This window comes from Palaemon carinicauda, chromosome 42 (genome assembly GCF_036898095.1).
Source record: "Palaemon carinicauda isolate YSFRI2023 chromosome 42, ASM3689809v2, whole genome shotgun sequence".
Classification (NCBI taxonomy): Eukaryota; Metazoa; Arthropoda; class Malacostraca; order Decapoda; family Palaemonidae; genus Palaemon; species Palaemon carinicauda.
Genome location: NC_090766.1, coordinates 26,041,035 through 26,067,806, shown reverse-complemented (window position 1 = coordinate 26,067,806; position 26,772 = coordinate 26,041,035). Strand labels below are relative to the sequence as shown.

At 44.7% G+C, this 26,772-nt stretch overlaps 1 protein-coding gene across 2 annotated transcripts in view; it reads left to right on the top strand.

Moving 5' to 3' along the window:
* LOC137632992 (protein bric-a-brac 1-like) overlaps positions 1 to 21,686 on the top strand; it is a 242,742-nt gene extending 221,056 nt beyond the window's left edge. For both annotated transcript variants that reach the window (XM_068365159.1, XM_068365158.1), the window contains exon 10: positions 21,110 to 21,686. In XM_068365159.1, coding sequence (XP_068221260.1) covers positions 21,110 to 21,233 — 124 coding nt within the window. In that variant the 3' untranslated portion in view covers positions 21,234 to 21,686. The remainder of the gene's footprint in view (positions 1 to 21,109) is intronic.
* Positions 21,687 to 26,772: the final 5,086 nt, after the last annotated feature.

The following is a 26,772-nucleotide window of genomic DNA, read 5'->3' as shown; positions in this document are numbered from 1 at the left end:
AATGGGTATGCGTTCCGTATACCTCCGGGGGTTGGTTTCAGAGCAGTGAGGGAGGTCAGATATTTTAAGGGGCTTAGCCGAGCCCCTGGAAGCACCAGGGCGTTTCCCTTTCTGTACCTCTCTTCATCTCTTTGAGATCTTGCTTATTCTCCTCTTGTTCCTTCCGGAACAGTGTCAACATCTGCTGGATCGACTCTAGGAGCTCTTCACTCCTGCCGACCTGTATAGTCAGTTGGGGAGTTGGGGGTGAAAAGGTTGACGGCATAGGTTAATATGCCGACACAGTGAGCTGAGGGTCCTCAGTCACCGTCGAAACGGATCCTTCCTCCGTGGGTGGTTAAACCACTTCTTTTTCAGGGCCTTCTTGCAGTAGGTCCTGTCAGGTGACAACGGACACCTCTTGACATCCGTTCTTGGTTGATGGCCAAGCCTTGCAGTGCCTTGTTGATGTCCGCGTCCACTGTCAGTTGGATTAAGGGAGCCTGGACCTGTACCTGAGGCACAACCGTACTGGATTGAGCCTTAGGGAACAGTACACACTTCAGAGATTTGTTAGGTAGGTAAGGTCCCGGAGAGTTCTTCTGGAAGCCTTATAATCACCTTTGAAGGGTTTCCCTTGCTGTATCCCTTGACTCCGTAGTGTCAGGGATATCTTCTCCAAAGCCGTCAAGCAGTTGGAGCAACCCTTTGGGTCCCAGTTCCTCAGGGATCCAGATACGATGCAGCGGGGGCCTGAGACCTGTACATCATATGCCCACAAAAGTTCTTACTCTTGTGGTTGCAGACCACAACTGTACACTTCACCATTGGCTTCTCCTGTAAGGGAGAAAAAGGGTGAAATGAGTACTCGGTTGTTTATATTATTGATATATTGTAATGCATACTTAAAATACGGGTCCCAGTACCTCAGGGATCCAGATACGATGCAGCAGGGGGCAGGAGACCTGTACATCGTATGCCCACAAAAGTTCTTACTCTTGTGGTTGCAGAACACAACTGTACACTTCACCATTGGTTCCTCCTGGAAGGGAGAAAAAGGGTGCAATGAGTACTCAGTTGTTTATATCATTGATATAATGCATACTTAAAAAATAGTCAGGCAATTGCTGAGACCTCTGTCAATATTAATATTTAAATTCCTTATAAGGGAAAATACAGAGTGGAATAACTCTCGTACGTAGAGCCGGAGCTAGTGAATATTTATACTAACTCCTCCACCTGTAAAATATTAATACTGAACGGTGTTTCATGAGTGTCCCGATAATCAAAGGATTCATCAGGGTGTTGAGGGAATGCTTCAACCTCGGCATGTTATGCGGTTCCAACAATAGACTGCGAAAGGATACACAGAGTAAAGTATGTTAGAAATACTTGTACTACTGTATTGTTATATACTGTACTTTTCCAACTACTGTATTGTCATCTACTGTAGTTTTACTGGCTACTGTATTGTTGTATACTGTAGTTTTACCGGTACACTACCGGGGTTAGGCTAGTGCCGCCAAAAATAGAGAGAGAGAAAGAATGGAAAGGAGGGTTTCCTATTATGGTTCAACACAATAAATGGAAGTGTAGGAGGGCTACTGCCGCCTACTGTCTCCTTGCCAGAATGAGAATTCTAATGGAAGGGGAGGAATACATCTGATTCTAGCTTCCATCCAGCCACAACTTTTGCCGCCGGCTGTACTGCCGGTTGCGAGGTCTGTGGATGGCAGTCCAAGAGAGGACTGAAGAATTCTTAACAGTATATTGAGTTTCCCACCGGCAGCCGTCAGGGCCGGCTCAGTCTTCCCCCCGGGGCATTCGCTTCCGGTGAAGGAAGGACTTGGGAGAGTTGGGCGAGGCGGCAACCTAACCGCCACTGGTAGGGTCCCGGCCGGCAACTTAGTCAACCCAGCAAGCCGGTATGATTGTAGAATACCGGCCAAAAGAATGTTGTGACGGCTAGGCCGACACCAAAGGACAGAGGGGGGAGGGAAAAGGGTCTTATAGTTTGCAGGGAAGAAAGGCGGCGGCAGGCATGCCACCTACTTTCGGCTGTAAACTAAGGAAGCATGGCTTCCTGTGCTGACGCCATCGTGGTCAGCAGAGGAATAAGAATTCTCGTCGGCGACATTGTCGGCTATAAGACATGTCTTATAGTCTACAACGGAGAAAGGCGGCGGCAGGTATACTGCCTACTTTCAGTTGTAAACTAAGGAAGCATAGCTTCCCATGCCGACAACGTCGTGGGCAGCAGAGGAATCACGATTCCCCTATCGGCGACATTGTCGGGTAGAAGACAATACACCCTGAGTTACCGTCATACTTCGAAGCCGGGATCCTCAGTCGCAAAGAAGATTGACGGTAAAACTATCTAAGTCAAGCCAGGGTCAACTACTCGGTGGCGATGACGAAAGATAGGGTTGCCGCTTGGGATGGCGGCGCTCAGGGGGGAGGAAGGGTTTATCCTATTTTCTCTAAAAGAGAAACGTATCGAATTATACCAATAAATTCTAGGGGATATATATCCCCAACCGAATTAATAGGAACGATACAAGAGGTTAAACAATGGGATTTACATTACCAACGTATGCAAAACGGGTTAGGCATACGAAAGTAATGTTATATATTAGAAGAGGAAATATTATATACATATGCAATCTTCACTAGTATAATTTTAACTAACTAGCTAAAAAGTTTACTTATAGCTAAATACCGGGAGCGTCGCACTACTAACTAAATAATTGCATTTATGACGTGTGACAGCGGTCTCAAAATGGCCGCCTCCAGGGTTGGCTGTGCTCCACTTAACACTTAAATTATGCCAATTCAACTGTGAGAAGGGAGCTAAAAATTATACACAAGAAAGATTAAATACTCAACTTTCCAGAGGATGAAGATGCTGGAGATTGCATGATAATATTCCAGTAAACAGTAACAACACCGAGAGAAACGTGGGAGTGCACTTAGCTTAAATGCTACAGTTCAAAGGAATGATGGGCCGTAGCAGTACAGGGAGGGGGTCCACCGGGTACCTTGATAACGGCTCCCCTTTCGTTCGCCACTCTTCCCCCCTCAAAGAGTTAAATCTATTCGGGGTGAATATTGCTATGTGTCGTATCAAAAAATACGTCCCCTGATATTATACGATATCCTTAAAGATATATTAAGGATACTCGCGCCAGGCGTTAGATTTCTGGAGACCTACGGTTAATTCTCTGGGAGTATCACTGTAGTAAATATCCCTTAGAAAGCTACCTAAAGGAACCTTCCATCAGGACGACATGGTTGAGCCCCAAAATGATAGTTTTAAACGTATTGAAAAAAAAAATAGGATAGGTTGTAACACATTGGTGCTTATGTAATATTAACTGGATAGGTGTTTTGAATAAGTTAAGAAATAGTATAAACAATACTTTGTTACTGTATTCGTACGCGCATATTCTTGAGAGCGGCAGCTAGACATCAGCTGATCTGATCACTGCCTAAAGTAAAACAAAAAAATGTCAGCAGTAGTCGATTGCTAAAACACATGAAATTTAAAACAAAAGTACATAAAAGTTTTCTTAAAGTACAACTGATTTAAATGGTAGCAATTGTCTAGAATAAAATTATGTTTCCTATAAAAAGAAAAATTGAATGGTGTATTTTAAGCTGCGATTAAAACGGATTTATACACGGTATAATTTTTGTCTTATTTAATTGATGGTTTCTTCATCTATATGTAAGTACAGTATATAAGAGAGTGAGTGAGTGAGTGTGTATTTTATATACTATGTACTATACAGAACAAATCTTTGTAAAGCAAATCTATACTTTTTAAAATATTACAAAAAATATTGCAGACTCATTACCAAAAGTTAGGCTATCCACTACAGATAAACAAACCAAGCCTACGTGTGAAAACCTTGAACCCCATCTTGAGTAGGTTTAAGTGGCACTTGCAATCGGAATAAAACCACAGTCCAGAGGCTATGTGCTGCAACAGCTGAGTTCCCCACCCTTCTTTAGATACATCCGGGGGAGGAGAGAGAAGATCTACTTTCTTGACAAGGTTGGCATTTAGCACCCATCAATTCTAATCTTTTTTGCTCTGGCCGTATCTCCCTGTTCACGTTGAGACAAGGTCTTCAGCAGCCGCTGGAGCTACCGAAAGCGAAGGCAACAATTGAGTACTAGATGCTCCAAGGAGATTAAGTGCCCCAACAGGCAGAGGCACAGATGAGCTTTTTGCAAGCCTTGTAAGGAAGGGATGAGTCACTTCCTGAATCTCTCAATTCTGCTTTGAGACCTTAACTCTTTTTCCTTCTAGGGTGTTTATCTGCATCCTGAGATATACCAGATTTTGCGACGGTTAGAGAGAGGCCCTCACAATATTTATTACGATCCCTAGGTCAAGGCAAAAGGCGAGTAGTCGTCTCAGTGTAGGGAGAAGTATCTCCACTAAGTCCACAAGAATTGACCAGCCATCTAGGTAACAAAGAAGATGAATGCCATTGCCATAGGCCAAGGTTGAGACTAAAGTGAACACTTGAGGTGCTGTGAACAGGCCGAACCACAGCACCTGGAACTGGGAAATCTTCCTTGACGCTGGATGTATTATGATCTGGAAGTACGTGTATTTTAAGATACAGTAATTATGAACTCTCCAGGTTTGACAGCCTGTCTGACCATTTCTGCGGTCTCCATCTTGAACATAGTCTAAACAGACTGAGGAATGGATGACCAGTCTCCAGACGTTTTTTTTTACAAGATCGAGTCGACCGTAAAAGCCTGGAGTACCGTCGAGGACCTTTTGGAGAGCACCCTTCTCAAATATGATTAGGACTTCTGCCTGAAGGGCGATATCCTTCACGATGGAATATGACACCACTGGATGCCGAGTCAAAGGAGGATGAAAGAAAGTGAATGTGACGTGGTAATCCACTCGAAGGATCGAGACCATCTAAGGTTCAGCCCTGAGGATCTATCTTCTTCCATTTGTGCTTTAGGCATCCCCCAAACCGGTGGTAAGGCAGGAGGATTGGGGCCCAATAGCAAGAGTACCCACGTATGCCACCTTTGCCCCTTGCACCTTTGCTTTGAAAAGGCTGCTTGGGGTTTGATTTCTTGGCGTTGGACTACTTAGAAGCTGCACCCATCTTGTGCACTTGGTGCTGCCCAGGAGATGGCCTCCGTGCAGAAGGGATCTTAGAGTGGGGGTGAGATGATGCTACCCTATGAAGCAGGAAGTTTCAACTCGCCTTCCTCCAGCACTCTGTGACCTCATCAATGTCAAACGTGCAAAACAGAGAGGGACTCTCCACTGATGAGTTGCGAAGATGGAGCAGTTCTCTTTTCGGCACCAGACTCAGGAATTTTGAAGTGACAGAGTAGCACTTTTATAAAATACAGTTTTTCTCACTGTTTTATTGTGTTGTTAGCGAGGAACTCGACAACCCTCTCAACACAAGGCAGAATAGATTTAATGGTTTTCCATTTTATCTGGATACAGTAAAACCTCATTGTCGGTCAGATAAGAGGCTTACAAAGTTGCCTTAGCAATCCTTTCTATGTTCGTGACTTCTACAGCTGGGACCGTAATATGTTGAGCCCCAAACCTGCGAGCTCGATGAGTTACTTGCCCTAAGTCTTTCTATCCTGCAATATGGGAAACAACCAACAAGGCAGCTAAACCTTGGTCTTTCCGGGTCATGGGGCACGGCAGAATGTCTTTTCTCTTGGGAGTATGTGGGATCCCCTGAGTCTATTAATTTTCCTCATACAAGCTACTCAAGGAATAATCAGACTCGCCTTGCTCAGTGGCAGAAACTTTAGTGCTGGCTGGCAGAGGCAACACACTATCTGAGTTGTCAGTTAATAGGCTTGAGATTCATCTAGCTCCAGACTCATACACATAAGAGACTAGGTTGGATCATCGTCAGGTACCCTTCCGCAGGGGATCAAAACCTCAGAGGGTGCCAGCAACAAGGATAATACCTCATCCTGAATGCTCTTTAATAATTTTTGATGCCTTTTGATGCCCAGTTCTTCGGAAGTGTCTTCGCATCTTAACTCTCCCGACTCTTGTTTGCGTTAGATGCCAGAATACCAACTGTCTCCTTCCGAGGAGCCCCTGCTGGCTACAAGGCCTGCAAAGGCCACACATGGGAGCAGCAATGGGCTCTGGGGGTAAAATGACGTGCATTACAAACTACCTCTACTGATGACGAGCGGTAATTATCATTGAAAGCGTCTCCTGAAGGAGAGGTGTCACTTAGGCATTTTAACTGGGATAATACCAATTTTTTCACAAATTGAATCAGGCTGGTTGAAGGCAGCCTTCGAGTCCAGGTACCGGCGAAATTGGGCAAGAGGCAGGGGGTGCACTCAGAGGCAGCACTCCTACGTCTACAGCCATAAGGTGGGCTTGACCTATCAGAACCTGGCACACACAGTTGCAGCTAGGGTCATCCAGTTTTATTGGGACTATGCCCAGGTTGAAAAACTGAGGATGAGCCCTCTGAGGGCATGTGCTCTCGTCTTCTCAGTAGTTCATTCTGCCACCTTAGGAGGCTCTACTTGGCGATCCCATCTCGAATTGCATGGCCTCATGCAAGACTAGGCCCTGTGGCACTAACAATGGGGTCATGCACACTAGAGAAGTGTGACCTGTAGTTACCTGGAATAACAAGTGCTTTGGAGGAAAGCGAGAGTATAAATAGTGTTTAAATGAAGTATGCACGAGGTAGCTCGCCTGTAGCTGGCTTCGCTTGCGATAGCAAGGCATGTGGATGGACGATACGTGTCATAGCACGCTCTAGCTCCTCAAGTGTAAGTGAGGAGGGATCAACCAGAGAGCAATAAACTACCTAGTGCGTGTGTTCAGGCAATAATTAGGCACTTCCTGTTTGTAGCGCAATAAAAACTTGCATAGCGATAATATTCGCTCGAGCATTCGGGAGGCAGCGCACTTGTCAGCAATCTTGTTTACATTCTGAAGAGATGGGGCAATAAAGCATAGGTATGCATTAGTACATTTGAGCCTATTGTTGAGCAGGTGGATGCTACAGACAAGCTTGTGCACACTTTTGCGCCTATGCTGGAGAGCGCGAGACGCTCTTAAGAGCTAGCAGTCTCAGGAGAGAGCCAATAGTCCAGCCTGCTCGAGTGTTGGAAGACCAGTTGATTTCCAATACAAGAGCCCTTCTTGGAGGAAGAGCGCACAGGATATATATATATACACTTGCATTGTGTCTACTTCAGCAGTCTCACGAGATGGTCGAGAGACAGAGGTGGAGGCATGAAACCAAGGACAATCTCTTCTCGGCTCTGGAGGGCCACAAGCCAATGACATCTCAGATGGAGCTGAAACACACTCCTGCCCAGCCCTCAAAGCCAGCATCTCAACTACCTGTTCCTTGGAAGAGGGTCTTCACAGTCCCAAGGAAGGCCACCACAGTTGGAATGCATCATCAACCTGGACAGAGGATTCACTTCGAGGCAGAGGACTTACAAAATTTTGCCAGGCAAACCGAGACGTTCTTCCTGCCTTTGGGTTTGCTCTAATGTTAAAGGATCACCACTCTTACTCAAACGGCCTCCTAGGAAGATCAACAGGGAAGGGTCGGAGGGGAAAGTACCAGGACCCAGTCCAAGAGAGGTCTGGATTTCTTTGACCTTGAGGGTGACCCGAAGGTGAAAAATCTCTTTTGGACTTCCTTCTCTTCCTGCTATACATTTCCCACTGGGAGGATGGCCACTACTGACACTCATCACAGTGAGACACTTGGTTGCAGGATTACATTCTGCAGGCAGGGCATAAAAGGTGAGGATCTATTTCCTTCCTGCTCATGAGGGTTCCACATCAACGATCCAACACCCCTGACAAGTCCACATCTCCGCTGGCCTCCTCGTCGAAGACCGCTGGAAAAAAAAAAATTAAATATGCCAAACACTCCAGTCAGTGGGAACGTCTGTTCTCAACGACAACTGAAATCAAAGGGAATCATCAAAAATACAATCTCCCTTTGCTGCAGGAGTCTATCAATAGAGCATTTCACCTTGGATCTCTCCCCGCATAAGACCAAATTAAGTTGCGCATCAATCAGATCAGAGAAATTGGTAATTATAGCCTCGAAGTGGCTCAAGTTTTAGACAGAGTACAAAAGCCTCAGACCACATTTACTGTCTGCATTATGTGGGTATGGACTCTCCAGTCTCTGAATACATTTTCACTATAACATGACAAATTCGTAGATAATTTGTATTTTTCCTAACTACACAAACCTTAGCTATTTATTAGGGGTATTACTTTTGGCGTTGCTGAAATGACGAGCCATTAAAGTTTAGCGAGGGTTAACTACCCACACCGCTAGTTAGCGGGGGGTAGGGGAGGGTAGTTTGCTACTGCTCCCACTCACACACCTGTGATTTAGCTCACGTTGCTTGGAGGTAGGACTTCAAGGGGGATAGGGCTGGTGGGCAAGATAGGGCTGGTGGGCAAGTTTGTATAAATAGCTAAGGTTTGTATACAGTAGTTAGGAAAAATACAAATTATCGACGAATGTCATTTGTTTCGTAACACAAACCATGCTATTTTTTAGGGGCGACTAACCCATTAGGAAGGGTGGACGTCCCTGCCAATCTGGCTTTTGGCTTTACGCGGGGGCTCCTTATCCGAGTATGTCAGTATTCAAAAATAAGCCCGAGTCCCTGCACCTCGCTAAGTGCGGCCTACGCAAGCTGTGTGTTGAGATATATAGAAGTGTGACTGTCCAGGTAAAGTTATTCAGAGTCTTTTAGCAGGAAAAACTGTTGTAACCAAGACTTTCCCAATACCACCTCGCCAGGGTAAGGGGACACAACAGTATTAGTTTTAATACTGGTACACAAGGGAGCATGGTTTACCTGCAGTGATTTGAGGTCAGCTGTGCAGAGAACCCTGAATACTGCTTTCCCCCAAGAGAGGGGAGGATGAAGAAGAGGATAAGAGCCAGTCAAACCTTTTCATTCACGCAGACTAAAACCGGGTAATAATGCCCTCAACCTTCTGCTACTTGTCCAATAAGGAGCTTGAGGTCTTAAACCAGCTGTTGTGCAGCCATCACAGGAACGATAGAGAACATATCGAGTCTCTCGTGTGGGTCATGTCTTGCAAGTAGTGGGACGTGAACGTGGTCTGACGTTTCCACACCCCAGCTTGAAGAACCTGCGTCACTGAGAAGTTTCACTTGAATGCCAGGGACGTAGCTAGGCCCCTGACATCATGAGCTCTGGGGCGACGTGAAGGAGGAGTGTCTGGATTCAATGCATGGTCTATGACCTTGCAAATCCATGCTGAGATGGTGTTCTTAGTGACCCTCCTCTTGGTCCTTCCTGTGCTGACGAATAGTGCAGGCACACGAGGACGGGCTGCGGTTATTCTTTTGAGGTACAGTCTCAAACTCCTCACTGGGCAGAGTAAGAGATGGTCTGGGTCATCTGTTACAGAATCCAGAAGGAGTCGAAAACATGGATCCGCTACTCCCGGGGTCTGAGTCTTAGCAATAAACTCAGGGACGAACCTGAACGTTACCTCTCCCCATCCCCTTGAATGTCGTATGAGAGACCATGAAGTTCACTGACTTGTTTGGCCAAAGCCAAAGCTAGCTGGAACACAGTCTTCCAAGTCAGGTGGGGATCTGTTGCCTGACATAATGGTTCATAGGGAGGTCTCTCAAGAGACCTGAGAACTCGAACCACGTTCCATGGGGGAGGTCTCACTTCAGACTGAGGGCAGGTACGTTCATATCTCCGTATGAGTAAGGAAAGTTTTAGCGATGAAGAAATGTCTATTCCTTTCAATCTAAAGGCGAGGCTTAAGGCTGATCGATAGCCTTTTTCTGCCGAGACTGACAAGGGCATTTCTTCACGCAAATACACAAGGAACTCTGCTATTGCTGGAATAGTGGCATCGAGAGGAGAGATACCCCTTCCACGACACCAACCACAGAAGACTCTCCATTTTGCCTGGTAGATTGCTGCTGATGACTTTCGCAGGTGTCCAGACATCCTAATTGCAACTTGTTGCGAAAATCCTCTCTATGAGCGGAGATGCTGGATAGTCTGTTTGAGTAGATCGTGTCGCGGAGGAAGTTCTCTTAGAGGCTCCGTTAGGAGTTGCAGAAGGTCCGGAAATCATTCTGCTTGATGCCATAACGGAGCTATGAGGGTCATTGAAAGATTAACAGATGTTCTGGCCTTGTTGAGTACCCTTCTCATCAGACAGAAAGGGGGAAAGGCGTAAACGTCGATGTTGTCCCACCGTTGCTGGAATGCATCTTGCCAGAGATGCCTTGGGGTCTTGGACTGGGGAACAATACAACAGGAGCCCGAAGTTCAGGGCTGTTGCATAGAGGTCCACTGTCAGAGAACACCACAAATTCAGGACTTTGTTGGCTACTAGATGATCCAAAGACCACTTGCTACTTACTATCTGAGATGCTCTGCTCAAGTTGTCAGCCAGCACATTCCTTTTGCCCGGAATGAAGCGTGCCGATAGTGGTATCAAGTGGATCTCGGCCCATCTCAGTATCTCTACTGCTAAATGGGATAGGTGCTGCAAAAAAGTACCTCCTTGCTTGTTGATGTAAGCCATTACTGTGGTGTTGTCGCTCATCACCACCACTGAGTGGCCCACCAGGAATTATTGGAACTGTTGAAGGGCCAGAAAGATGGCCTTCATCTCTCGGAGATTTATGTGGAGGTACTCTTCTGCTTCGTGTGGTGCAGCATGTGGGCCACCCCACCATTTTTTTGAAGGGATCTGAGAACAGCATCAAATCCGGGGGGAGGATGAGAAGATTCACTCCCTTTCGGAGATTCTCGTCTGCCACCCACCACTCGAGGCGCGTCAGTTCCGCTGATCCCATGGGGATCCAGATGTCCGGGGAATCGCGAGTCTGATTCCACCGGGACTTGAGTCGCCACTGGAGGGATCTCATCCTGAGGCGATCATTGGGAACTAGACGGGCCAGTGATGAAAGGTGACCGAGAGGACGTAACCATGTCTGGGCCGGAAGTTCTTCTTGTCTGAGAAAAGGTCTTGCGACCTTTTTCAAGCCTTGTTATCCTGTCGTCTGATGGGAAGGCTTTGGGGAGAAGGTGTCTTATAATCATGACTAGGTATACCAATCTCTGTGTAGGAAGCAGGGATGACTTCTCGAGATTTACCATGATCCCCATATCTTGGCAGAGTCTCGGTGTTGAAGAAGGGTTGACACCGAGTCTGCTAGGATTAGCCAGTCGTCCAGATAGCGGAGGAGACGGATGCCAATCCTGTGTGCCCAGGATGACACTAGGGTAAACACTGGTGAAAACTTGAGGTGCTGTGGAAAAAGCACAGCACCTTGAACTGGTACTTCCTGTTGTCTAGGCTGAATCTTAAGTTCTTCCTTGAAGACGGATGGACTGGGATCTGGAAGTATGCATCCTTTAGGTCCAGTGTACACATGAAGTCCTGTGGTCTTACCACTAGTCTGACCGTGTCTGCAGTCTCCATGCTGAACGGAGTTTGTTTGACAAACTTGTTCAGGGCTAAGATGTCGACGACTGGTCTCCAGCCTCCTGATGCCTTTCTTACAAGAAAGAGTCAACTGAAGAAGCCTGGGGACCCGTTGAGGACCTCTTGGAGAGCGCCCTTCTTCAACAGGGTCTGGACTTCTGCCCGAAGGCCCTGCCCATTTGCCGATCCCATGGCAAAAGAGTCTATTGACACTGGATTCCTGGTCAGGAGAGGGAGAGATGTTATGAATGGGACGCGATGTCCTAGACAAATCACAGATTGTCCAGAGATCGGCCCCGAGTTATTTCCACCCGTCCAAGCAACTTTGTAGACATCCCCCCACTAGTGGAGAAGCAATGGGAGTGCCTATCCTAGCGTTTGCAGCCTTGTCTGCTCCCTCTAGGATTTTTCCCTCCCTTGGAGGACTTCTTGCCTTTCTTGTCCTTGACAGGAATGGGCTTATTAGACACCACTGTCTTCGCTGCTGTTTTTGTCGTTGTGGTCTTGGTTGGATGGGACTGCTGAGGTGTTAGAGGTTTATAGGGCTTGGATGTCAAAGCCCTATGGAGGAGAGAGTTCTGATGAGACTTCCTCCACCTGTCAGCAGGAAGTTCCACATCCTTAGGCTCAAACAGGTGGGCTCCCTCTAGAGAGGAATGTCTGAGCCTAGTTATCTCAACTTTGGGGACCTGATGGTGAAATCTCTCAGACACCGCATCTCCTGGGGACCTGATGGTGAAATCTCTCAGACACTGCATCTCCTGGGGACCTGATGGTGAAATCTCTGACACCGCATCTCCTGGGGACCTGATGGTGAAATCTCTCAGACACCGCATCTCGTCTCAAGATGGTGTTTGCCCACAAATTCTAAAGTTGGTGGGCAAGAAACTCGATCGTGCGGATGCCTGAGAGAAGGAAGGTCTCCATTGCCTTCCTGGTGTGCTCCTTGGAGAAATCCTCGGTTCGTACCAGGATTCCCAAGGTCCCTAACCAGATATCCAGCCACGAAGTAGCCTGTATCGCATACTTTGTGACCTTTTCCTGATTAAGGACTTCGGCCGCCGAGAAAGAGATCTGCCGGCTGGAGTATCTCTCAAGAGAGATCTCCCTTAGTTAGCTCTTCCAGACAGTGGTGAAGAGGAAAAACTGGACTGGGCTCATCCAGGATCTCAAAGTACCTCCTCTGTTGTACATGAGGAGGTGGGGGGAGCTTGTTAGTAGAGCTAGAACGGTTGGAGGAGACAAACTCGAAGAGCTGTTGGGAGATCTTAGCCCTGGCACCCTTCAACCCTTGAGACCAGTGCCGCTTCACTGGTCTTTGAGGGTTTCTGGGTGCCGAAGACACGGCCCAAGACTGTGTCCTTGCCCTCCTAAGGGGATATCTCTGAGTCGGGAAACCAGTTAAGAACCCTAATAAGTCCGGACCTGCCAGAATGCATGTTCTGACTCTTTTTGCTCTCCTGATGTTGGACTTGCAGCGAAGTCTCCATCTTCCATCCCCGAGAGCTCTTACCGGGGTGGGTCGCGGACATTCCTCGAGTGACTAGCTGTCTCCATCTTTGTAGTCCTGGTAGAGGACTTTGGCAGGGTCTTGGAGTCTTTGGACTCCTTCCAAGGAAGGAGGTAAGACTACAACATCGAAGGCCTGGATGTTGTGTCCGAAGGAGGTAAGACTCCAACATCGAAGGCCTGGATGTTGTGTCCCTCCTGATCTCTGACTGTTGGGAGCTCTCAGCGTGAAAGGTTTCCTCCGACGGTGGAATGGAGGAGGGCCTTTCCTCATACGACTCCATTGGTAAAGGGGAGGTGGGAGAGTATCCCTGGGGAGATACCGGAGGGACTAGCCTTGATGGCCTGATCAGAGTTGGTTTCACCCTCGAGGAAGTGACCGCATCGGAAACTCCTCTTTTCCTCTTCAATGGGGTTGAGGAAGCCATAGTTCCGTGTTGAGAGTCTAGAGCTATTGGCTTCTCTGACGAGCGGCCAGACAGGGCTGGATTGAATGCCAGTGTTATAGCTCTGACTAAGGCACTGAACCAAGGCTGCTGACTGACTGAAGCACTGTCAGACAGATCCCCTGAAGGGAAAGGGACCGAAGGTTCCCTACGAGTAGTTACCGTAATAGGTGGGTCCCCCTTAGAAGAAGGCAATTTCCTGATCCTGAACCCCTCTGTTGATGCCTGTTCCCCTATTCCCGAAGGGCGTGCTGAAATGCATTTGCGGGGAGGAGAATGAGGCGATGATGACCTGGCAAGGTGTAGTTCCTGTGCACATGCTTGTTGGCGTGCGAGAGCGTGCACGGAAGAATACTGGCATGCAGGTGATAGCTGGCGCAAGGGAGACCATTGGCTTGCGTGCTGGTGAGTGTCTGCGCACACGTGTGGGCCTGTGTTGGAGCGAGTGCCGGGCGCACATGTCCCGGTGCGTGCGCACAGGAGAGTGCTTGATTGCCCGTAGGCGCGTGATGGCGCATGCGCGCAGGAGCGTGATGGCGCATGCACGCTGGAGAGTGATGTAAGCAACGGTAAACTGATAACTCGTGGTAGTGTGTGTGTCTGCAAATTCTTTCAAACCCTCATAGGGGGTTGCCCCTCCGCTTGGATGTGGGATGGTAGGGGAGGCGCTGAGAGGTGTTGAGAGTTGCCAGAACTGAAATTTCCTATACTTTTGGTAAATATTGTTCGAGGAGATAAAAATGAATAGAATGGATATAATCTGCTACGAATGTTCTGATTCTGTGTCTTCACTGTCATCGGATGCTATTGGATGTTCTGCCTGTCAGGGATGGGCTCACAGAAAATGTGTTCGTATGCACAAATTGCCTAAGATAGATGTTGAACTTGTAAACTGGGTTTGTACTCCGTGCCTTGACAAGCTCAAATTCTATTTGCGTGGTGGAGAATCTATCATGAAGCAACTTAGTAATTTCATGGGGATTTTGGATAAAATGGATAAAAGACTAGAAAGCATTGAAACTAAAGTTGAATCAGTAGAGAAGGTACTGACTAAGGTAGAAAAAATTGCTGAACCACCAACATTGTCTTTTCCCCCTTCGGCTTCTTCCCCCAAGACGTATGCAGGTGTAGCTAAAAAGCACCTGCTCATAGTGAAGTCTACGGACAATGCACTTAAAGCTTCGGAGAAGAAAGATGACATTTCTAGAGCATTGAGTGATCTGCAGGTGGTTGATACCAGGTTCAATCAGTCAGGAAATGTAATACTCAACTTTCAGTCTGAACAACAGAGGGATGAGGCTGCTATGAAGGTCAACAATCTGGAAAATTTGTCTGTATCGAAATCAAAAAAGTTGCTCCCTAAAATTATGATTTGTAATGTTAGTGCTGAAGAAAATAAGGACAACCTTGTGCAGACAATTATTCAGAGAAATGATTACCTGCAGTCGATCGAAAACATCACAGGCAAGATAAATTTGATTTTTGACAAGAATGCTGCCAGTGCAACCAAGCACTATATATTAAAGTGTCATCCTGAAGTGAGAGCATTAATTCATAACAAGGGAGATGAAATTAAATTGGAATGGGGTGTGTATAAGGTGAGAGATAGATACTTTGCCACAATGTGTTACCATTTCTTAACCTATGGACATGTTCATGGAAGATGTCCTGACAAGGAGAAGGATCCTTGCTGTAGGAAATGTGCTGGAGATCACTCTTTCGGAGACTGCTCTTCGGATGTGAAAAAGTGCATAAATTGTGTTAAAGCTGGTAAAGTAGATGTGAACCATTCTGCCAATGAGATGTGTTGTCCGGTTTTACAGATTGAAATTGCCAAAATAAGAAATAAAACCGATCATGGCTACTAACTCTAATCGTTGTTTAAACTGTGCTTTGGTGAATATTCAATCGGTGGGAAACAAAACATATGAGATACGGGATTATATAAATGACAATGAGTTAGATGTGTTAGTACTAACAGAGACCTGGTTAAATAATTATGATAGTGCTAAGATCTGGGAAATGACGCCGGACACACATGTGTTCCTCCACGTTCCTAGGAACAATAGAAGGGGGGGTGGGGTTGGGATTTTTATCTCAAACGCTCTCTCCAAAATAAAGAAAAAGTGCCCATAACTGATAATTTTGAACTTATGCAGGTCAGTTGCATGTACGGTGGAAGAAAACTAGTATTCATTGTAGTATACAGAAGCCCTAATTCAAGTGAGATCCTTTTTCTTGATGAATTTAGATTATACCTTGAAAGTTTGAACGTAGTCGGACATGAAGTGTTTGTGTGCGGGGATTTCAATTTCTGAGTTGATAATCCAGAAAATCAACATGCGAATGATTTCATTGAAACAATGAATATACTTGGTTATCAAAATAGAGTCAATAAGATTACATCAATTACCGGTCACATGCTAGACTTAATTTTCAGTGAAAGTGACAATGATCTGGTTCATGGTGTTGATGTGGACGATTTATGTGTTTTGTCTCCTGTACATATGATCATTAAGTTTAAGTTGGAAATTAGGATATTTTCCAAACAAAGAAAGAAGATTCTTTATAGAAACAAGAGAAACCTAAATAAGGATGAATTACTCCAGAAGATTATAGATGAAATTGGTCAAAAGACATCTGATCTATGTGAACATGGCTTTGAGAATAAAAGAAGCTGTCTTGTCTGTTATGTCTCTCTGTTAAAAAGTTCTGCAGGACAATTGTATGACAGTGAGTGTCCCCTCGTTGAGAGGGAAATAGTGGTAAAGGACAATGCACCCTGGTATGATTATGAGGTCTTGGTGGCAAAAAGTTAAAAGAAGAAAAGAGAGACGATGGAGGGCTGCGAGAAATGAGGCTTCTAAAATTGAGTACTGTACCGCACGTAATGCACTGAATAGTTTAATCAGGAAAAAGAAAAGGGAGTATTATAAAAGAAAAATTGATGAACTTGGTTTAGATATAGAAAAGCTGTATTCTGTTATTAATAATTTGACTGGTAACAAAAAGAAAATAACTCTCCCTGAGGGTTTCTCTGATGGGGAACTTGGAGCCAAGTTCTCAGATTTCTTTGAAAATAAAATTGTTGATTTGATTAGTGGCTTTGGGGAGGTAGCTCGGTTTAACCTACATCAGGTGGCCACCAGTGAAAACGAGTTCAATCGTTTTGTAACAGTAGACTTCATTAAGATCAAGTCAATTGTCAGTACAGTAAAGAGTACTTATTGTGATAATGATCCATTTCCGATTTCTGATGTCACTGGAGGTGAATATTTTGATGATCTCCTGCGGGTGTATTTAGAAATTGTTAACCTTAGCATTCGAGCTGGAATGTTTCCGGAGAGTGAGAAATATGCAATTCTCAAACCAGTATTGAAGGGCTCTTTAGATCCCCAAAGTTTGAGTTCATATAAACCTATATCTAACTTGTCTTTTCTTTCGAAAATAATTGAAAATGTAATTTTGGACCAGTTGATGGACTATCTTGAAGTAGCCCATGTCTTTCCTGATAATCAATCGGCATATAGGAAATTTTACTCTACGGAGACTGCATTATGTTCGATAGTAAACGATCTGCTGGTTATGATGGATGTGGGAATGTGTGGCATTCTAGTATTGCTTGATCTGAGTGCAGCGTTTGACACCGTCGTACATGGATTACTACTAAACGACCTCAAAGCAATTGGTATTAAGGGCGAGGCGCTGAATTACTTGGAGACTGTCTTAATAAACAGAACTTTTTGTGTTCAGATTGGCAGGTCCTTCTCCAGGACAAAAGTACTGGCCAGGGGGGTCCCACAGGGAAGTGTCCTGGGCCCTATCCTGTTTTGTATTTACACTATTGAATTGATGCATTTGCTGAGGAATCATGGGGTGAACTTTCAATTGTTTGCTGACGACACCCAAATCTACCGTCATTGAGTAATGTAGAGGACACAGAAAGGAAAATAAATGAAGTCATGACTGATGTTAAAAGATGGATGAATTCCAGACAGTTGAAGTTAAACGATAGTAAAACGAAGTGTCTGCTTATTGGGAAAAAGCATGATTTGAGAAGACTTGATATTGTGAAACTTAGAGGGCTTGAAAATGATTTTGATGTGATAAATCCCATCAAAAACTTAGGTATTGTTTTCGATTGCGGTCTGTCATTTAATGAGCATATAAATAGAGTAACCAGAATTCCAAGCTATCACCTGAGAAATATTGCCTTTTTAAAGAAATACCTTGACACAAAAACTTTAACATTGCTGATACACAATTACGTAATCAGCAGGCTAGACTATTGTAATGTGTTGTACTATGGTTTACCAAACTACAATTTGAGGAAGATACAAAATGTGTTTAATAGAGCTGCTAGACTAATAAAAGGCCTGTCCCCCCGTGAGAGGATCACGCCAACGCTTATCGAGCTCCACTGGTTGCCTATAAAAGCGAGGATTATTTTCAAGATTTGTGTCCTAACGTACCAAGCACTTAAATTTGAGAAACCTTCGTATATGAGAAATATGTTGAAGAGTTTTCGCCCTGATACTGTAGTTAGCTTGAGACACAGTGACGATCCATATCGTCTCGAGGAACTGAGAAGCAGGACCAATGTTGGTACTAGAGCCTTTGAAAGAAGCGCTCCTAGAATTTTCAATAAGCTCCCCTTAGAGGTGAAGCAGAGCTTGAACTGCGATGTTTTCAAGAGAAAACTGAAGACGCACATCTTTGTTGATTGTTACCAATCGGGTGAGATGGACCCCTTCTACAAGGTCTAAATTGATGTCTTCGTCGTGCCCTCTGTAGCTACCGACTTCGGCAGAAAGAGGGCCAAGAGTGTCATCCAAAAGTAAAAAGTAAAGTAAAGGAGAATATTGGCGCGCAGGAGCTTGTTGACGTGCAGGTGTGCTGGCGCGCAGGAGATCGTGAGCGAGTAAGCGCATGGTGCGCAGGAGAGCGCTGGTGCGTAGGAGAGCGCTGGCGTGTAGGAGAGCGCTGGCGTCTAGGAGACCTTGGGCGCAGGGTGCACAGGAGAGCGCTGGTGCGTAGGCGCATGTTGCAGCTGCTGTCTATGAGGGCGAGCAGGTGAAGGGGAGCACCAAAGCGTTGTAGAGCGCTGATGAGGAGGCTGGTGTTGACGAGCTGCTGGAGCGCTGATGACCTGTAGGAGGTTGGTGAGCTGCGGGGCGATGGCGTGCAGCTGCGCCCTTCGGTAGGGCCTCGAGCCTTTACCAGGAACAAGAACGGTGATGGAAGGTCAGCAGGTCAGGAACTGGTATGTGCCCTTTGGAAGGGCAAGCATCTACCGAAGGAGATCGCAAACGATCTGCAAAGAGGTCCAGGACCGAAGTCGGAGGACTAGTAGCAGGTCCAGTGACGGTCGAAGGTCGAGGGCCAGATGACTGCAGTGGAGGCTCTTCTGCAGCTGAAGGCTGCGATGACGAAGCAGCTGAAGGCTGCGATGACGAAGCAGAAGAGCCGAAGAGGCACCTTTTCACTGATGGTGAAGGGAGACCTCTAAGGCAAAGTGGAGGGCGAGCTTTCTGACGAAGGCGCCCTCTAGGGGGTCGTTGAATCAGCAAGCTGACCGTACGCTGCAGCAGTCCACCGAAGAGGAGTCTATGAGTGAACTCCCCCAAGGGGGAGAAACACTCATTAGAGACAGACGTTGGACTTAGTTTCCCCCTCGAAGGATGTTCAGGAATGGAAGAAACAAAGTTGGCAGCAACCACTGGAGAGTCTGGAGGGGCAGAGGAGTCAGATGAGATCATAGGCGACACCTCTGACACCACAACGTCAACATGGACCAGAGGATCTACCTCTGACGGCGACGATGACTGCTGAACAGTAGCACCCTTGCGGATGGTCTGCAGCGATGCGTCCTTGGAGGGCGGACCCGAGAGCCCCAAGGACGACCAAACCTGTAACAAAGGAGTTAGTGACAGGGCCTCGCCCGGGGGGGAGAGGTGGGGCCGCTTCGCTAAGGGGAAGCAACACCATCTCTCAAGGACCGGGGTTGGCCGACATTAAATTGGTCTGTACTACTACTCGACGGTCCCTCAGAAGGGACCGAACGAGTAAGAGCTTTAGAGGAGGGTCGGGAGACGGAAGAAGAAGCCTTGGGTTTTTCCCCCTTAGAAGGAGAAATATCCCGCTTAGACTTCTTCCGCCGTCGCCCACACCTCTCCCACTGGGAGGAAGACCACTCCCTACACTCATTACACTTATCACTATCACACCGTTGACCTCTGCCAGTGGGACAAAGGGTGTGGGGATCTGTCTCCACCGCCGACATAAATGTTCCACAGGGCCAGCCGGTGAGTCCAGGGCAGGTGCACATGGTTGCAAAAGTCAACTCACAAACACACACTAGAGAAAAGAAAAAGCAAAAACAGATTAATGGCTGTCTAAATAAAGGCGAAGGATGAAGAGCGGCAACGTCCATTCACCATCCGAGCCAAAAGCAAAGTGAGTTGAATCACAGGTGTGTGAGTGGGAGCATTAGCAAAATACCCCCCCCCCCCCCTCGCTAACTAGCATTGTGAGTAGTTAACCCTTGCTAGACTTTAATGACTCGTCATTTCAGCTACGCCGAAGTAATACCCTTAATAAATAGCGTGGTTTGTGTTCCAGTTACAGAACAACTCTTGATTGCTGCTCGGCAAGTCCATCCCTTGACTTCTTCTTTACAGGACCTAAAGTATCATGCCTAAGATGATGATTACATCGTAAGTTCAAGTACTTTTTCCTCTGTTATTCCTCTGCTTTAGGGTATAGATGTTGTGATCCCATGGACCTGGACTGATGTGGATACAAATACTAGTATAGCTACAGTATTCTATTACTGTTATAATATAAAGTAAAAGTTATCATTCCACCACCCTCCACGAAGGGGAGGATGGATATGCACTGGTAAACCCATTGATTTGGATATACCTTACTTAACAGACTCACTAGTCGAAGAGAGATTTTCTTGTGCAACAGCCTTGGTTGCCTGAGCTGTGAACCTGATTTTACTTTCGTCCCTGGTTCGCGAGGTGTCTAGGATGCTACACTCCACACCTTAAAGAACTTAGCATAGCTATCCCAGGATTTGAGCTAGCAAGTTTGATAATAGGGCTGTCATCTACCTAAGAATGAGAATCGTGTTAAGACGTAGATTTGGATTTATGAGGAACAAATCACAAAATTTAAAAGTAATTTGTATTCTTCCTAATTTTATACAAACCAAAGTCCTAGATGGAATCAAAGTGACAGTTCAATGTACCGGCAGAAGGAGTTGGGGTTTTCCTATGCCAGCTGCTAACTACTGGCTATTGCTGACAAAGTTTTTAATTGCCTATTACAGTAAAGGACAAAGGTCTGTAAGTTAGGAAAAATGCAAAATTGGTTGTTCATAAATGGCATAAAACAATGTATGTTAACTAAATCATATCAAGAGAACTACCTCAAGTGGTCATTCTTCTACAGTAATTGAGTAAATTGCATGTTCAAAGTCAAAAGAATTAGTGAGTTGTATAACAGAAATAATTTTTTAACTTTTAATACCAAAATGTACCAAATTTCATCTTAACAAAGCTAATTAATTCATCTTATTGACCTTCCTGTTCATGGGGCAATAAATACAAAATTAATTTCTACATAACACCTTTCTTTACAGAATACACACAGGAGAAAAGCCTTACAAATGTTCAACTTGTGGCGTGGCTTTTAGACAACGAGGTCACCTTTCACGCCATGTCTTTAAATACCACCCAGAGCAACGGCCATCAGCAGCTAAATAGGGGCACTCTAGTGTTGTTTTTATTTATATTGTTAAAAGTTATAGTTTCTAATTCACTATTTTATGGACATTTCTTGTACAGTATCTCAAATGTATCAGTGACTGAACAGTGTGCAGCACGCAAACTTGCTCTTCTTATTTATAAACTGTTATTGACAAATCAGTACAATACAGTTTGGAATTCAAAAGAAAAGTAGCTTAATATATTGATATGTGATATATTAGTGTGATAAATCATGAAATCAACAAGAGCATTATAACCTAATAGATATGAATACATATTCTACAGATCCTAAATCATTTCATGCAATTTTCATTATGGTTAAAACCATGATATTGTATTGTAACTAGCATTTGCCTTGTTTGGTTTCTACTGAAGGATCTCCATTTTCTTTAAAATGTATTAGATCTGATGATTTTTTTTATCAATATTTTGTAAAGTTTAGTCTTTATGTGGTCGATAATAAAACTTTTTTGTAACTAAAGTGTTAAACTTAACCTTGCATAATGGAAAAACTCACACTACAAAATTATACCATTTATTGGAACACTTGTTGAATTTTATATGGAAATTATCCTCATTACATACTGTTTTCTAAAAAATACAACATACAACCAGACATATTCTACTTAATGGTGACAATCAACTTTCAATGTTCTTATGGAATTTTCCAGCCCTCCTTACAATAAATAAGGGCCAGGACTGTGGGGCCTGGAAAGCCATTCTGCTTAATAAAGCAGATCAAGTATTTTGTGTACAGATACTAAGAATGCATTTGCGAGTTCACTTTAGCAATACTTTAGTACAGTAACTGTATATAACACATTTCAAAGTACTTTTTGTATTTTTTCTAATCATAAAAACCTGAGCTCTTTACTATGGATATATTGTTCCGGCATAGCAGGAAACATGCCATAAACTCTTTACCGTCGATAAACAACCCGGAGCTGATGGTGGTTAGACCAAATACTACGCTCACACACTCAACTACTCTATTTGTCTGCATAATTGCATGCAGGATTTTCAAGGGGTATAGGTGATGGCGGGCCAAGTAGGAGTAAAGAGCTCAGATTTGTATGGTTAGGAAAAATACAAATTTCTTCCAAATTTGTCATTTGTTCCTAAAAATACAAACCATTTACTATGGAGACTCGCCCTTGGGTGACCGGGAGTCAAAAATCCCAACTGGCTGGGAACTTCATCTAGGGTACGACACTGAGCTCGTGACAGGGATACCCTTGACACCTCGCTAACTCTCAGTCTGATAGGCTACCTAATGACTGCCTGGGAAATTGTGGTGAATGAGTGGAAACTAGTCGCTGTGACTTGCCCAGGTAAGAATATTGCCTCTTAACCTGGGTATTGCCTGACTCCCCCTCACAGGGAGGACAGGGACATAACCAATATATAATATATTTCAGCTGGCTACACAAGGATAATGAGTATTACCGCCAATAAGAGGTAAGCCAGCTTGCAGTCGTTCAGATGCTGTACCCCAAGAGAGGGGAAGATGAAGGAAGAAATGGCTAGTGATTCTATTCATTCATCCCAGTCTAAAAAGGAGTAACGTCTGTCCTGAACCGACTGCTACTTGTCCTATAAGGGAGCTGAGGTAGCTTACAACACTTGTGCTGCCACCACAGGACCTATGGAGAAAATATCAAGGTTCCTGTGGATTATGTCTATCTAAAGGTGTTTTGGTAATGCCAGAGACCTGCCTGAAGGAATTGTGCCACAGAAGAGTTTCATTGTAATGTTATGGTTCTGCGTTCGTGACAAGACGTATTAGGGTGCCAAGCCCAGACGATGACTTGGTAAATCCCTGTCGAGATCATCTTTTAGGGATTCTCCTCTTGACCTTGCCTAAGCTTAAAAATAGGTGACTGACACGTGGATGAGCTCCAGTTGTTCATTTAAGATCATGTCTCGATGTTCTTGAAAGTTATAAGAACAATTGAAAAGGGCCCTTTCGGAGAGGCCCAAAATTAGGGTTCGCTCCAGGATTCTGAGTCTTGGCAACGAACTGAGGGACGAAGTCGAGTGTTATCTCCCCTGCATCCCCTTGGCTGGCCTATGTTGTAGAAGAGACTAGAGGCCAATGCTACAAGGAAAAATCATCTGAAGAGTCAAGTCATGATCTGAGGACTGATAAGCGATAAAAAAGTGCTCTTTTTCCAAGAGGGTGGTACAGGATCTACGCTCCGAGGAAGTAGTTTGACTATCGACTGGGGACCAGTAAGTTCTGCAATTTGTATGAGGGGACATGTTTTCATCGAGGAGAATATAAAAACTTCATTTTAAAGATGAGGCTCATGGCCGTACGGTATTTTATCATGGTCACGACATCAACCTTGGAGGAGAGACAACCTTGCCTGATAGGTAGCAAAAATTGACCTACAAGGGTATCCAGCCATCCTTTTTTGCTACTGTTCACAAAAAGCCTTTCTGAGAGAGAAGATGGTGGATAGCCTCCTGGAAGTCGTAGAAACACAACTGATTGTGGTGAATCTCCATGTGAGGTTGTATGAGCAGTTCAAGAAAGGAAGGAGAAGCTCTCTTGGTATCTCTACAGGCAAGAATAGAAAATCTGGGTACTATTCAGCTGCTGCCACATCAGAGCCTTTTTGTTAGCATTATTACTAGCTAAGCTACAACCCTAGTTGGAAAAGCAGGATGCTTTAAGCCCAATGGCTCCAACAGGGGAAAATAGCCCAATGAGAAAAGGAAATAAAGAAATACAGTATCTGATATCGTTTTCATTTAGGTTTTGGCCACAAATTCGGGGAACAAATGATAAGGGTAATTCTTTCCACCCTCTGGAATGTGACATAAGATAGATCATGTAGTTCACTTACTCTCATGGCTGAAGCTAAGGCAAGCAGAAAAATTGTCTTTTGGGTAAGGTCCCTGTCTAAGGCTTTATGCATAGGTTTATAGGGGACTTTCTTCAAAGACCTGAGAACCTTTATCACATCCCAGGAAGGGGGTTTGAATTCTTGCGGAGGACAAGTCTTTTCACATGGAGAGGAGAGATCAAGCCCTTTCAGTTTGCAAGCTTGGCCCAAGGCCAATCGGTAACCTTTTACCGCAGTGACAAAGGGATTTCTTGTTCTACTAAAAAGAAGGAAATTGGGGGAATATTGGTCGTAAGTGGTGCAGTATTCTTCCTACGACACCAATCACAGAAAATTTCCCCCTTGGCCTAGTAGACTGCTGTGGACAACTTTCGGAGATCCCCAGTTGTTTTTGCACTTCGTGCCGAATGGCCTTTTTTTTTTCGAAGATGCTGGATAATCTCTTGCCATGAAGATACAGGCAATGCACTACTTCGTGGAATTTCTTATGTGTGGTTGACAAAGTAGGTTTGGCCATTCTGGGAGTTTTCTTGGAACCTTCGTAAGAAGTTCCAACAGGTCTAGATACCACTCTGCTGTTAGCCACTAAGGAGCTACTAGCCATTACCTTGACTCCCTGGGATGTTTGGACCCTATTCAGGATCAGACAAATAAGACAGAACGGCGGGAATGCGAAAGTCTAGTCTGTCTCATGGGCGCTGAAAGTCATCATCCATTACTGCAACTTGGTCTGGGACGAGTAATTCTCTTGGGAGTTTGTGGTTCAGGTAAGTGGTGAACATGTCCAGAGACAGGGAACCTCACAAAGTCGAAGGTCGCTTTGCCATTAGAGGAAGCAAACACCATTCTGAAGGGAAGAAACTCGAGGGGGAGGTCATTTTTGCACTATGACATTGAAATTTGCTCAGAATATGCATCTATATGTACACAATACCTCAGCCAATTCTAGTCTCCCTAAGTTGAACATTTTTTTTTTTTTTTTTTTTTGTCTTTTTCTCATATTCAAAATTTATCTCCTCCCTTATTTATGAATCAATTTTAAAAATCTGAAAACTAACATAGGACTTATAATATATACACTACAGCCAAATTTTCATACAGTGTATTTTAAAATTTTCTTGTATTTTTTCCATCTCGAAAAAAAAAGTAAAAAAAAAAAATATTTTCATATTAAAATAAATTTTTTAACATACTTACCCGGTGGATATATATATAGCTAACGTCTCTGACGTCCGGCAGAAAATTCAAAACTCGCAGGCAATCGAAGATTGGGTAGCTAGGTGTACAACTAGCGCCACCACTCGCCAGGATACAGGAACCATTCCTCAAGTCCTCAGGTCTTCTCTGCCCATAGGGTCTCTAGAGGGGCGGAAGGGAGGGAGTTTAATTATATATATCCACCAGTTAAGCGGAATATTTTGGGCGGAATATTTTGAAAGTTTGCTGAATGTTGAGGATAATAGGGAGGCAGATATAATTGCTGTTCCAGGTGTTGAGGTGCCAGTGATGGGAGATGAGAATGAGAGAGAGATAACAATAGATGAAGTGAGGAGAGCACTAGATGAAACGAGAGTAGGAAAAGCATCTGGTATGGATGGTGTGAAAGCTGAGATGTTGAAGGAAGGGGGTGTGACTGTACTTGAATGGTTGGTGAGATTGTTTAATATGTGTTTTGTGTTGTCAATGGTACCAGTAGATTGGGTTTGTGCATGTATTGTACCACTATATAAGGGTAAGGGAGATGTGCATGAGTGTTGTAATTCAAGAGGTATTAGTTTGTTGAGTGTAGTTGGAAAAGTGTATGGTAGAGTATTGATTAATAGGATTAAGGATAAAACAGAGAATGCAATCTTGGAAGTACAGGGTGGTTTTAGAAGAGGTAGGGGTTGTATGAATCAGATTTTTACAGTTAGGCAGATATGCGAGAAATATTTAGCAAAAGGTAAGGAGGTGTATGTTGCGTTTATGGATCTGGAGAAAGCATATGATAGAGTTGATAGGGAAGCAATGTGGAATGTGATGAGGTTATATGGAGTTGGTGGAAGGTTGTTGCAAGCAGTGAAAAGTTTATACGAAGGTAGTAAAGCATGTGTTAGAATAGGAAATGAAGTGAGTGATTGGTTTCCGGTGAGAGTGGGGCTGAGACAGGGATGTGTGATGTCGCCGTGGTTGTTTAACTTGTATGTTGATGGAGTGGTGAGAGAGGTGAATGCTCGAGTGCTTGGACGAGGATTAAAACTGGTAGGCGAGAATGACCATGAATGGGAGGTAAATCAGTTGTTGTTTGCGGATGATACTGTACTGGTAGCAGACACAGAAGAGAAGCTTGACCGACTAGTGACAGAATTTGGAAGGGTGTGTGAGAGAAGGAAATTGAGAGTCAATGTGGGTAAGAGTAAGGTTATGAGATGTACGAGAAGGGAAGGTGGTGCAAGGTTGAATGTCATGTTGAATGGAGAGTTACTTGAGGAGGTGGATCAGTTTAAGTACTTGGGGTCTGTTGTTGCAGCAAATGGTGGAGTGGAAGCAGATGTACGTCAGAGAGTGAATGAAGGTTGCAAAGTGTTGGGGGCAGTTAAGGGAGTAGTAAAAAATAGAGGGTTGGGCATGAATGTAAAGAGAGTTCTGTATGAGAAAGTGATTGTACCAAAAGTGATGTATGGATCGGAGTCGTGGGGAATGAA